General features: G+C 34.5%; 1 protein-coding gene across 1 annotated transcript in view; it reads right to left on the reverse strand.

Annotated features, from left to right (window-relative positions):
• Window positions 1-1,336: 1,336 nt before the first annotated feature.
• Window positions 1,337-14,556, reverse strand: part of DPP10 (dipeptidyl peptidase like 10) — a 118,646-nt gene continuing 105,426 nt past the window's right edge. Inside the window, exons 14-18 of the mRNA XM_040228988.1 lie at window positions 7,585-7,684; window positions 7,259-7,317; window positions 7,078-7,150; window positions 4,340-4,413; window positions 1,337-2,435 (exon numbers count right to left, since the gene is read on the reverse strand). Coding sequence (XP_040084922.1) covers window positions 2,301-2,435; window positions 4,340-4,413; window positions 7,078-7,150; window positions 7,259-7,317; window positions 7,585-7,684 — 441 coding nt within the window. The 3' untranslated portion in view covers window positions 1,337-2,300. The remainder of the gene's footprint in view (window positions 2,436-4,339; window positions 4,414-7,077; window positions 7,151-7,258; window positions 7,318-7,584; window positions 7,685-14,556) is intronic.

The raw sequence follows: 14,556 nt of genomic DNA on the forward strand, positions 1-14,556 counted from the left end.
GAAATAGTGAGACTATGACCAAGGGCAAATGTAAAAGGACAAAATCCAGTTAGATGATTCCTTTAATATTTGATGCCTGTGTGTTTTAGTGAGCATCTCCCTTATCCAAAATAGCCCAATTATGAAAAGCCAGATAATCACAGAAAAAAATTTTTCCACCTTCCTATTAATCAGTAGTTTTCATTGGATATCTATTTAACCTTCAAGGTGAAAGCGGGTTCCAGACTAATGTCTTTCATGTTAGAAGCTGTATTAAATTAATTGAAAAATAAACACTGATAATAATAATAAAACAGGAGAAATGATGAACAGTAAAAGGTAAATACTTTTTAAATGTTACTCAAATAGACAATAACACCACATCTTTCAAACAACATAATTATTTGCATATCATAAAAACTCTAGCTGTTGAAATTTAAAATATTGATTAAAAAGCTTCAATTGGACTTCAAATCAGTCTAAAAAAGAAATTTCCATCTTAATAAAATAGGCAAAACTTTCCTTTTACACTTATTTTTTAAAACATTATACCTATTTTTGTTTTTTAAAAAATGTGTTTTCCTAGTCTTGAAAAAGACCTGAAATGGGTCTTTCAAAAATTTTTCCCATTTTAAATGGAATCCAACACAGCAGTGAAGATGCAGCTTCAAAGAATACAGGAGAAAAGCAGAATGCCCCAAAAATGACTTATATGTTTCCAAACACCCAGATTTTGGGGTTGATGCCTTCATAAAACAAGAGGGTTACTGAGCAATTCCATGAAATTTTTAAGTTTCCTCCTGGTATTCTAATGTCATCATAATCTAGCCTGTCCTAAGGAATTTTTAAAACCAAAAAAACCCCAGTCTTCTTTCTGCCTAGATTTATCTGAACTTCTGTGCTTGACTTTTGGACATCTCTTCTGGAAGATCCCTCCAGTGAAATGAGAAGATATTCTTTGACTCTTGTCAGAAAAGTTAATATTCTCATGACTTAAATTGACTTCATTACAGTCATTTATTTTACACTCTCAATTACTCATTACTGCAGATCAACACAGCACAGAAATTAATGCATTTTGTGCCTTAAATAGTAAACACTGCTGTTTGTGAACTTTTTTGGCCAATGAATAAAAAGTATTTCATTTCTGAATTTCACCAGAAGGATTTAAATTAAACAGTAACAAATGTATTGGGCAGGCACGGGATACTAAATAAGAACTGGCAAATGAAATAACCCAGCTCTTTGCTTTTACAATGAAAATGAGAATTGGTTTTTCATTGAGAGAAGAAAAAGGATTAAGTGTTTTAAAAAAGCATTTTCCACCAAAAGAGCAAAATAGCACTCAGTGGTATAGTATTGTTAACAAAATTTCTTTATCAGAAACTATAATTTAATATTTAAGTACCTAATTTACATGTGACAAGGTATCATATTCAAAAAATTAAACTGCAACTAGAAAACTATTAACCACTAAAAACAATACCAAACACAACCCAAACATTTATAGGAAAGCAATAGCTAGAATTTGAATTGAAAAAAATTTCATCATATTTGGCTCATTAAACAAAGCATCCATTACAGCCTGTAAGCATCTCTTCTAAGTCATCAAGTTTATCCTTTGTAGCATGAATAACACGTAAAGATAGATTTATTGACTGCTTATGCACACGTGTGTATACATATTGTGAGACGTACACTCATGTGTTGACTTAAAGATATTGTATCTACTGATAACTGGCTGAACTTTGGAAGGTGCTGAAACCCATATTTCTACATGATCTGTGACCCATTTAAAAATGTCTTTTTATAAACAGAAGTTACATAAAATACTCTGGTTTTATTAACTGACTCTTTTCTTAAGCATCATAATAGACAATGAAGGAATTGCACTTATTTTAAAGGTACAGTAAAGTGTTAGATTGCAGCTTGGCCATCAAAGATCAGGGATTGTAGTACTGAGAAGTTGTGCATTATATGCAAAGATGATGATGGCCACTGAAATTAAAATGAGAGCAATTAATTACAGAACAAATAGGGGGTAACAGAAGAAAACATGCACTACCCCTACTTTAATGCAAAACTAATTTCTCCCCGGAAACCAACCCTTTGACTTTTCTTACACAAAGAAACAGGGTCTGCACCCTTGGCAACACAGTAGACATGGACTTCTGTACTCAAATTCTAGTTCATTGTCTCTGAGTGTGCTGTTCCAGTGTCATCTCCTTAAGCTGCTCTTGAAATTCTGGAGCATCTACAATATTACAGTTAGGTTCCACTGAGCCTCAATATTCCCTTCAGCTCTATATAAATAGGGTCCTTTATTCATCTTCTTCTGGTTCCTGTGGTAACACTGGTATTTCTTCCTTTAAACAATCACTGAAGAATCTGAGAATTGTGCTGTAGAGATGATACTTGCTCTTCTCAGATACGTGATGGCCTTCATCTGGGTAGACCTAAGGTATTGAATGGAAAGGAGATTTAAAGTTGTCAAAGAAAGGCTTCTCGCTCAGAATTCATTACTTCAGCTCCATGGCAAGGGAACTTTGGAAAACAATATTTAACCAAAATCTCATGGTATTCAATTCTGAGTCTTTCATGCTAAATGTTTCATTTTTATTTTAATTAGATCAAAATAAGACACTTGAGACAAAATGCAATTTTTTGTCTGTAAATTAGGATTTGTTGGGAATTCCCTGGTGTTCCAGTGGTTAGGATTCTGCCCTTTCGCTGCCTTGGGCCTGGAGTTTAATCTCTGGTTGGGGAACTAAGATCCTGCAAGCCAAAAAATAAATAAAGTAAATAAATTAGGATTTGTTTTCCAAACAGTTAGAGCCTTCTATGTTCACATTGAACAAGATGGTATTAATATCAACTTAGCTACATTTTAGACAGTTTCATCCTGACTATAGGCCTCTGACCTCCCTTTAGAATATTTAATGTAGAAAACTGGCAACTGTAAGTTCATTCTCTGCCCCTTTGAAATTTATATAAATCATCTTTCAGACTTTTGCCAATTTTACAATCCAGGAAATATCTTCCTCAAGGACTTGGAAACCATCTCTCTGTTTCTTTTTTATCTTTTTTTTTTACTTTTAGTTATTTTGGGGGGCAGGGGGACTGCACCACACAACATCTGGTAACTTAGTTCCCAGACCAGGAATGAAACCTGTACCCCCTGCATTGGAAGCACTGACTCTTAACCACTGGACCACCAGGGAATTCCTGGAAACCATCACTTTGAAATGTAAACACTGAAGGAGAGAGCATCCCCATTTCCCAGTCTCCAAGTTGTAAAACTATCTCTTACCATAAAGGCACAAGAAAGTTTACTTTTCCTTTCCTTTCCTTACTTTTACTTACTTTACTTTTCCCTGGCCTGTTACCAAACACCAGGATCAATGAATCCCTCCATGGGGACTCTTAAAAACTCCCCAGCCCTTTGTTTCAAAAAAGATGAGTTTAGTCTTCCTCCCTTGTTACAGTAGTCCCAAATAAAATTTTCCTTTTTTGTCTACTTTTGCACAATGAAATTTTTACTTTGACAGTGTCATTTCCAATATAAACAACATGCGTGATTTTTTTTTTTTAATATAAGTGAAAATATTGTCACATCAATTCCTGGGTATAAAGTTTTTAGCTAGTGCCACATTTCCCTCTGAGTAAATAAAGCCTCACAGTCTTATCATCAGTGCCATGACCCTCCATCTGTTTATTGCTACATCTTCATTTTTCATCATTCTAACCGTGGTACCTATATTTTTGATAAGCTGAATCACTTTTAGTTCTTCCAAATGCTTAGGAATGAAAGTAACTTTATTTCCCTTTCTAACTACTCCATCAGACTGAAAGTTCTTTGATGTTTAAAGTATGTCTTCTTGACCCATTTAATATAGAGACCCATGTAAATTAAGTCCTTGATAAATATTTACTAAATATGGTTGAATGCAGAAATGTAAATGATGTTTTCTCTTTTCCCTTTTTTCTTGTGATATTTACTCAAAACACTTCACCCCCTATCTTTCATGAAAAGAGTGATGGAGACAGACAGAAAGACAAAGGGACAAGAAGGGAAATAAAATTTATCATTTTAAAAGAATTTCTTATTAGTGATATGAGTAAACGTCTGAGAAACAAGCATTTTTGAAAGAGTTTATGCAATTCACATGTAAAACAAGATGATCTACATTCTCACTGTAATAAGGAAGTAAAGACAATTTGGTAAAAAAAAAAAAAAAAAAAGAACAACAACAACAAAAAAATAAAAGGGTGGGAGATGGAATCATATAAAAACTGTGTTCTGTATCTCACAACAAGAAACTAAGGTAAAACAACACATTCTTCTGAAAAAGTGGCTTACCTGCATAGTATAGTTCACTCCAGCTTTTATTAGGTGTTTGATTAATTCTGCTGAATGTTGGAAATGAACTTTGGCTGCAAGAAATTAAATTATGATATTGAAGGAAATACATTTTTCAGGGTTAGAATGTTTTTATAGCATTTTTTCAAAGAAATTAAGTATTTTACGTTACATCCAGTGTACATTTAAAAGACTGATACCTAGCTTTATCTGGAAAGCCAGTCCATACAATGGAAATAAAACTTTGAACTTCACATTATAAAAAATACATTAAAGCAGAAGTTACTACTAAGTCTCTACTTACTCTCCAGAATTGTGGTTAGATTTACTTTATTGAATGTCATTTATTATTTCTAATTATTCAGATATTTTATACCATGATAATAATTTTAACAGAGCGAATGCCTGTCTGGATAGTAATACAGCAAACCAGCCTTCTTCGTTTCTGAGGATTACTAGGGTCAATCTCAAACACTGACATTCTGCCTTATATCAAATTAGGAAGAAAAGCACATCTTGAGAAAATAGCATGCATATCTCATTACTCAGGGCTAAATATTCAATGTGGACCATGTTGGTTTCTCCTCTTTCCTTCTCACTTGCTACTCCCTGAAACTCAGTTACAAAACTGAAATAAGTAGCACAGCAGCCTACGTGTGCGCAGCAACATTGACCTGAACTAGCTGTGAAGACTGGGACAAATCACTTCAATAATTTTGTGTAGCATTTTGCTCATAGGCTGCCTTGGCTGTACATTCTTAAACTGTGAATCTTCAAATTTCTGTAAATAACTTTTAAGCTAACTTTTTTCAACTGTCTTTGTAAAAGTAGGGCAGCCTTACCAATAATTTAGACTTCTTCATTGCTCTAATGCTATGGTACTGATTGATCCTGCCACAGAGCAGACAATAAAAGACTCCAAATAATCATTTTCATCTTTTAAGTCTCGTAATCTTTTCCAACATTCTCTTATTGTACTTAATGGGAAAATTACTTTGTCATTTCTAAATAACTGTGCAAATTGCTCCATAAAGGTAAGCTACCAGAAATGCTAATAAATAGGGTAATGACTGAGGTAAAATGATACTCTATATACCTTATTTGTTTATTGTAGAAAACAAACTGAAAAAGACTCCATCATTCAGCTTTATGGATAAAGCTGAAAATAAATGTCCAAATGGACTTTCCAGTTTTTTTTTTTCCTCTTTACTTTCTAGTGCAAAGTGTGTTGATAATTGCCATGTATCCCTTCTTAAAACTAAATAGAGGCATTAAGTCTAGTTGGTTGAGTTTCCTGATTTGATGATAATTTTGAAAGATAATCCTAATAATGGTAGTATTATATTACTATTGACTGACTGCCTATAATCTACCAGTCCCCTATGGAATATGTGTATGTGTGTGTGTGAGTATATTTGTGTGTGTGTGTGTGTGTGTGTGTGTGTGTGTGTGTGCAAATACATAGGCGCACTTCCTTTGAAGTGACTGGTGTTGAAGTTCTGCTTACATTTTATCAGGTGGGTGAAGCATAGCACAGAGCACCGCCAGTTCCCTGTCCTATTGCACAGGCTCGCATCAGTTAGTCGTCTTTTGAAGAAAATCAAAAGGGTGAAGGGAGGAGGATTAAGCTTTGCCTCTTTGAGTTGGGGCACCTACGAAAATGGTTTGGAAATCTACCTAAGGCAGATTTGTCTCTTCTCCCTCATTTACCTATTTATTCACATATATACTATATACATAATATATACATCTTGTATATCAGTATTGATATGAGCTCTGATTTAACTATTTTAACTATGACCTGACATGCTTAAAAGTCAAGTTTGAAGGCTAGTGTTATCTTCACTGTAAGACCTTGTTAGTAATATTCTCTGTAAAATGGGATAAAAATACTGAGGCAAGGCAGAGTGGACTGACAAAAACAAGTTTAAGATTTAGGAAATATTGCTTCAAGGCTTTGCTTCTCTTTGTTCACTTGCCAGGTAGCCTTGGATAAATCAGTTTCCTCCTTGAAATTGATTTTTCTCATCTGTGAGTGGAGCTATAAATACTCAGCCTTCTGTTGTAAAATTTCACATAAAATAATGTGAAAAAAGATATAATTTCTTTGAGGCACAAACACTTCAGGTGAATATAAAATGATATTATTTATTACTAGTCATATCAATCACATCCATCTCCAAAGTATAAAATAATAAAAAAGGAGATGATATAAAAGTGGTTTTTTTGGTTTTTGTTTTAACTTAAGTGAGAAATCTCATCAGAATTTCATCTCAGTGCTCGCACCTTTTGCTATGCTGTTGCTTTTCAGGTTAGAGTCCATTTGCAGTATGCTGAACAACATGATCCTAGTAGTGACTAACCACACGTGGTTATTTATATTTGTTAATTACAATTAAATAAAATGTAAAACTTCAGTTTCTCAGTCATACTAAACATGTCAAGCGCACATGGCCAGTGGTTACTGTGTTCAGCTGCACAGACATTTCCATCATCACAGAGTTTTACTGCACAGTGGCTGCCATCAAGCCCCGTTGCCTCCTCCACTCTTAGTCCTGATGTCCTTCTGTCCTTCTGCCCACTTTCTACCAGGTATCAGATTGCTTGTGCCATTCTCTTCTGCTCTCCTCCCCAGAAGGTTATAGCACCTCCTGTAAGCAAATCCTTGGAGGTGCCCCTTTGTTTAAGATCAGACTCCACCAATCAGTAGCAGCAAATGACACTAAGTAGCTACTTACTGTCAGCAGTCCCATGGATTATTAATATATTTTCTTCTTTCAAGCCATGAATATTATGTAGCACACTAGATGCCTATAAATAAAAACACAAAAATCTGTATATAGAGATTTACCTATATTTGCATTCAGAATTTTTAGAATAAAAATACTATTCTTTATTCATTGTTTTTAAGTTAGTTACCTGGTATGTGCTTTCATCTTTTGATGGCATACCAAGATATCTTTCAGAGAAAGCTGAGGCTGTGATCCAAGAAAACAGAAATTTAAGGATACACTAAAAACCATTTGACTAGCACATTTCATTATTTAGTTTCTACCGTTCACATTTAATTGGCATGCACGAGTAAAACTGATTGAATCATAGAGGTTATAAACTGCTGAAAACACCTCTGAAGGTACATGGTAAATGGTACATGGTAAATGACCTCGATTGAGCAGCTCTACATGAGGACTTTTGTTTCTATAAATCAATACATTATTTTAGGTCAGTCTGTAGGAAGTACTCACCATACAACTTCAAGTCTATAATGGGTGCAATCACCGATCCACATTTAAAAAGTTTTTCATCTGATTTTAAGATCATGGATGCAATATAGCCACCATAGCCCTGGAAAAAAAAAAGTTTATATATGTAAGATTATTGATTATTCCTGGAGACATTTTAATGTTTTACCTTTTGGTCACTGTTAGTTAATATACATATCAGAATGTCTCATAATGCTCCAGATTTGAGCAAAGAATACACAAAACATGGTTATGTACAGACAAAAATTTTGAAAAGTTATTTAAATTTTTATATAATGTTATTTCAATAACTTTAGGTAAAATATAAAATTTATTTATCATCAAGTGTCAAATATTTGCTCTTTGATCTAATATCGGAATAGATCCAAATAATTTGAAATCAGGGTAATATGTGCATGCATGCTAAATTGCTTCAGTCATGTCTGACTCTTTGTGACTATGGACTATAGCCCACCAGGCTCCTCTGTCCATGGGATTCTCCAGGCAAGAATATTGGAGTGTATTCCCATGCCCTCCTCTAGAGGATCTTTATGACCCAGGGATTGAAGCCCCATCTGCATTGGCAGGCAGGTTCTTTACCACTAGTACCACCTGAGAAACCCAGTGATTAAATCATATATCATTTTAGACATATATATTTAATAAGACAGCATATTCACTTAATAAAACATTTAAAATTATGATTATTAAGAATTAAGAAAGAAGTATTAAATGTTTAATATATATCACCACAAGTATAGATTCTGTTTTCAATCCACACAACTAAACATTTGAAAGAACTCATATACGATAAATACTTTTGCTAGTTAGATGTGTTGGATTATTTTAAATTCAATTTTTAAATATCCACCTTGAAATGATTTTGAACAAATCTAATTATACATTTTAAAAATATATAAATCAAGGTGTCTAGTTTTCTTTTGAAGACCATTTTTCTGACTAGAAAAATTCAAGAGATTTTAATAACTATAGTAATGCTGGGTAAAGGGGATAACCTACTAAGTTGTCAGTGCATTTTAGGCATTAATTTTTGCTGTGCTCTTGGTGTTGTGTTTCATTTTGCCAGACATTGGAATATCCTGATCAGTTCAGTTCAGTTCAGTCACTCAGTCATGTCCGACTCTTTGCGACCCCATGAATCGCAGCACGCCAGGCCTCCCTGTCCATCACCAACTCCCGGAATTCACTCAGACTCACGTCCATCGAGTCAATGATGCCATCCAGCCATCTCATCCTCCCTTCTTCTCCTGCCCCCAATCCCTCCCAGCATCAAAATCTTTTCCAGTGAGTCAACTCTTCGCATGAGGTGGCCAAAGTACTGGAGTTTCAGCTTTAGCATCATTCCTTCCAAAGAAATCCCAGGGCTGATCTCCTTCAGAATGGACTGGTTGGATCTCCTTGCAGTCCAAGGGAATCTCAAGAGTCTTCTCCAACACCACAGTTCAAAAGCATCAATTTTTCGGCGCTCAGCCTTCTTCATATCCTGATAGGTATTATCATATCCTGATAGGTATTATTAATTAAGATATTAATATTCAAGCCTTATCCCAGACATTCTAATGCAACTGGTTCATGATAAGCTCTACTTGTGAAAGATTTGCAGATGATTCTAGTGTGTTTTGGTGCTATAGGAAACTGTTATTTTCTCTATAACTCTTGAGATGAAAAATAAATAATGTCATTATGCTTATCTAAAGCATCATTTAAAAATGGGTACTGGAAAGTCCACAATGTAATCAGACATTACTGTAGTGGTTGAGAGAATATATGTGAAGAGTAGCAGAATATACCACCCAAAAGTATGCCACTTAGCATATTAATTATTTTGAGCTGTAAGCACTTGCAAAAACAGCAAATGCAGAGAGAAGCTTTCTCTTTCTCTGAATGCCTTTATCTGCCTAAAGGCAGATTCCCCAAAAGTGAATCAATTGTCCAAGGGCCCCTGCCTGGAAGTGTCATCACTGAGGGAAGATTGATTCTTGTCACAAGAAAGGAGACTAGACATTGACACACACCCAGACTCCCTGAGTCACAGGCCTTGCCTCCCATCTGTTCTTCTAAGGCCCCATGTGTTTCCTAACACTAACTTGAAAAGAAAGTGAAAGCATTAGTCACCCCGTCGTGTCCAACTCTTTGAAACCCCAGGGACTGTAGCCTGCCAGGCTCCTCTGTCCAGAGGATTTCCTAGGCAAGGATACTAGAGTGGGTTGCCATCTCCTTCTCCAGGGGATTCGCTCCACCCAGGGATTAAACCTGGGTCTCCTGCAATGCAAGCAGAGTCTTTACCATCTGAGCCATCAAGGAAGCCCCCCAATAATTTACTCTCTCTTAACATACCTATATCCCCTCTTCCCTTTCCCTGTTGAAACTGAGCAGGTCTGAGGGGCTCCTGGGCACAGAAGACTATCTGTCCCCCTTTTCTTGTTTGTAGGGAGTAGATAAGATTCCAACATCCATGGCCTTCCCCGAGTTCCAAAGGGCAGGTTCAAACAGTGGCTAATCAGGGAAGGGAGGGGATACAGAGAAAAGGGAGGAGTAGTCAAAAACAATAGTACAGCATATTAAAAATTGGAGATATTACTTAGCTGATAAAGGTCCGTATAGTCAAAGATATGGTTTTTCCGGTAGTCATGAATGGATGTGAGAGCTGGACAGTAAAAAAGGCTGAGCACTAAAGAACTATTGCTTTCAAACTGTGGTGCTGGAGAAGCCTCTTGAGAGTCTCTTGGATAGCAAGAAGATCAAACTTGTCAATCCTAAAGGAAATCAACCCTGAATATTCATTGGAAGAACTGATGCTGAAACTGCAGTACTTTGGCCACCTGATATGAAGAACCAACTCATTGGAAAAGACCCTGATACTGGGAGAGATTGAAGGTAGAAGGAAAAGGGGACAACAGAGAATGAGATGGTTGGATGGCATCACTGATTCAATGAATATGAGTTTGAGCAAACTCTGGGAAATAGTGAAGGACAGGGAAGTCTGGTGTGCTGCAGTCCATGGAGTGGCATAAAGCTGGACATGTCTTAGGGCCTGAAAAACAAGATCCGCTTCCTTGTAAAGAGAGGGAAACATAAACAGATATTTTCTTTATAAATGTAAAATGTCCCTTGCAAAAGGGTAACTTCTACTCTGTTTTTAAAGCTTCTCCTGTTTATGCTGTCTCTTAAAATAATCATCTCAAAAAAAAAAAAAACTATTTTGCCAAAGAGACATATTCTGGGATGGCATATTCTGCTCCTCTTCAGAAGTATGAAGAAATGAATGAGTCATGCAAAGCATGTAAATAAACAGCAATTATAGAGCAAAAGTGTTGAGAGACTGAAAATTCTTTCCCTATAAGGAACTTTTCAAGTTTCTAGTTCACTATCATGAAGATTGAGACCATGGTGTTGCAGACAAGAGGTTTCAGATATTTCCCAAGCAGCAACAGTATTCTCATAGTGAAAAATGCATCTTAGCTGATAACTTTTCTGGTTCTAATTCCACAGCTACCATAATTTCTGATTATGATTATGATTTCTGGTTATGATTCTGTTATTTATATAACTTGACTACTTTGAGAGAATAACTGAATATAACTATCCTGAGAATAATTGTATATCATATTTAAATAATATAAATTAATAGATTGTATTGTTTTTTATCTCAGTTTCACATGATTCCTGGATTAAGCTTGATTAACTCCAGGAAGTATGAAAGGTATCCTTCACAGGAGGGGCAGATCTCATAAAAATACCCGAAAGTTCTTTGTGAGTTCTATTTGAGGGTCTTTTTAAGTTCATATTCTAAACCAGTAGATTTGGGATAGGGCCAAAGATTTTGTATTTTTAACAAATTCCCAGGAGATCTTTATGTTGCTGGTCCATATTTTGAATAGAAAGTTCTTATTGTGTAATAATGTAATAAGGATTCCCACCTGACTATCTTTCTAACTTCAGCCAGAATTCCCTAGACTAGTGGAACTTGTGTGTGTGTGTGTGTGTGTGTGTGTGTGTGTGTGCATGTGCGCGCGTGCATGCGCGTGTGTACCAGTGCCCTCAAAATCAATTGAATCAATATGTGTAGAATGCGCTGTGGAGTTCTCCATGTGATTCTAAGTGAAAGTATTGTTGTAAATCACTGCTGCTGCATGAGACATTGTATCTGCTTTCTTAAAAAAGAATATCTGGCATTTGGGATCAATGAAAGTAAATTGAAAACTTAACAATATTAAAAGGTTTTGAATAAAATTCTCTCTATAGCATTTAAAAATCTAATTCAAAATACTGCTTTAATCTGATTTATTTCAGTTAATAAATTCTATTTTTAAAAGAAAATCAATAAGCAGGATTAAAATAAATTTTAATTGCTTACCTTCTCTATCATTTCATATTTATTTACTGAATATAAGAACAGATCATAGTAGCTTTATCTTAGTTTATTTATGGAATCTCCATACTGTTCTCTGTATCAGTTTGCATTCCTACCACATTACTGTCTGTAAAATGGATAGCCAGTGGGAGTCCATGTATGATGCTGGGAACCCAAGGACAGTGCTCTGTGACAACCTAGAAGGGTGGGATGGGGAGGAGGTGGAAGTTCAAGAGGGAGGGCACATATATACACCTAATACTGATTTGATGTATGGAAAAAAAGTCACCATATTGTAAAGCAATTATCCTCTGATTAAAATAATAAAATTTATAATAATAATGAATAGATCATGAAAAAGTTCTTGGAAAGATAATATCCCACAAGATGTTAGGAATCTTAAGTTCTAGTCAGATATGGAATGGTGCTTTAATTTTCAAAGCAAATCATATCTATCAGGAAGATGCCAAAAATGGGGGTTCATCATATTGACTGTAGTTAATGAGAAGATGTTTTTATTAATGTGATATAGACCAATAATGGTCAATAATTGGTATAGGCTGCTATGTTTCAGTTGTGCTGTCATCTCATTGGTATTCTCAGTGATCAGATTTTTCCATTCATTACAATTGTTACATCATGTGCGTTTATAAAATATCTTTAGCATTACTTGTAAAATTTTAACAAATTTATCTAGATTTTTAAAAGTTCATTCTGTGGACTTAAAGTATAGAAAATTTTATTTCTTTAAAAAATATATTTTATCCTTGGTGTAAAAAATTGAATCCGATAGACAAAATGACTAGAGGAGCAGGGGAGACGGGAAATCTGTAATATCATTTTACTGAGGACTTACATTTTCATGGGCCTCATGTTTTGAAATAATAAAGTAACTTTTTTGACACAGTGTGTAAAAAACGTTTCATGAGTGAGTGAAATCGCTCAGTCATGTCCGACTCTGCAACCTCATGGACTGTAGACTACCAGGCTTCTCTGTCCATGGGATTCTCCAGGCAAAAAAACTGGAGTGGGTTGCCATTTCCAACCCAGGGATCAAACCCAGGTCTCCTGCATTGCAGGCAGACGCTTTATCCTCTGAGCCACCAGGGAAGCCCTAAAGGTTTCATGGTTGTAATCAAAAAGATATAGTAACAGAGCTGAAAAAAAGAAGTTTTCCTACAGCTTTAGACTTGTATGATTCCCTCTGAATCACATCACTTCTAATATATAGTGAATTGATGTGAAGTAAAAATACTATAAATACTTTATGAATAATAAAATTTATTATATTAATTTGCATGAAAACTGTTAAATTTGTTTAATGTAATCACATATACTATATTACAATTTTTATATTCCTGCCTTGATTTTTTTTCATCTTATACACAAGAGTTCAAACCATAGAAGTGACTCAGTGTCCCTAACAAACTCTTACCCCAATTGAGACTATTATTAATAAGACTATAAATAATAAATAATTACCTCCATAGGTTGCTTGAAAAACTTCCATACTTATTGCATTTTTAAATTTCTTTTACCTTCCAGAAGGTCTCTCGTTTGTCTCCTCAAATTTCCCTATTTTAGACCAATCAATATCTCCTAGTGAAATAGTTCTTGTCTCATGATTGAAAATTGTGAACTCATCTTTAATCTTGATCTCCTGTCTCTCTGCTTCACTTTTCTGAACTGCAATATCATATTTGACATTTTATATAGTTTCCTAATTATTTGTTTTTCATCTCTCTTCATTGCATTAACAATTTTTAAAAAGATAGACTTTATTTTTGCTTTTGGTTTGTGTTGGTGACTTCTATATGTCCAGCAACTGAAAAGTGCTAGGCACATAGTATACACTCAGTTAATGTTTGTTGGATGAATAAATTTTAATTCCATTAATGTTGGCCTGGTAATCACAGCAATACAAGTTCTCAGTATGATGCTTATAGGGTATTAAATTTTGTCACTTATTTTTAATTTGTGTCATCAATCTTAAAAAAACAGTCAGAAAAATTTCTTTCAGCAGGTTTTTTTTGTTTACTTTTAACACAAATATAATTACTTGGTACAAAAACATTAATATTATTATATTGTATTGTATGAACTTGATTAGGTCATAAGGATAATTATTCAAACTAAAATGGTTCAAGATCTTTAATCATGTCATTTGAATAATTATTGAGTAACAGATGGCCAGTTAATGGCTAAATATGCTAATAGTATAAGCTTTCCATTTATCTAACAAACAAGTTAGAAAATAGCACTGACAAAAACATACTACTCACAATAAACATTAAAATGTACTACTAATAAACAATACATAGAAATAAACAAAGCAGGAAAGATATTGACATCCATAAAGAAAACTAAAAATTCTATTGAAAAATACAAAAAGGATTAAATAAGAGATGTATTATGTGATTCAGTCAAAGCAGCATCTTTTGAAAATTTCAATTATTCTCAAATTAAATATTGTTTAAATAAAATTTTAGTTAAAAGAATATAGCCAAATGTTTTGGGAGAATTTGAGAAAGTGGAGAAAATAAGAGCAGTAGGTCAAAGGTATCTTGAAAGAAAAGAACAAAGAGTGGGAAATAATTTAA

Source organism: Oryx dammah, unplaced genomic scaffold (genome assembly GCF_014754425.2).
Source record: "Oryx dammah isolate SB20612 unplaced genomic scaffold, SCBI_Odam_1.1 HiC_scaffold_27, whole genome shotgun sequence".
Lineage (NCBI taxonomy): Eukaryota > Metazoa > Chordata > Mammalia > Artiodactyla > Bovidae > Oryx > Oryx dammah.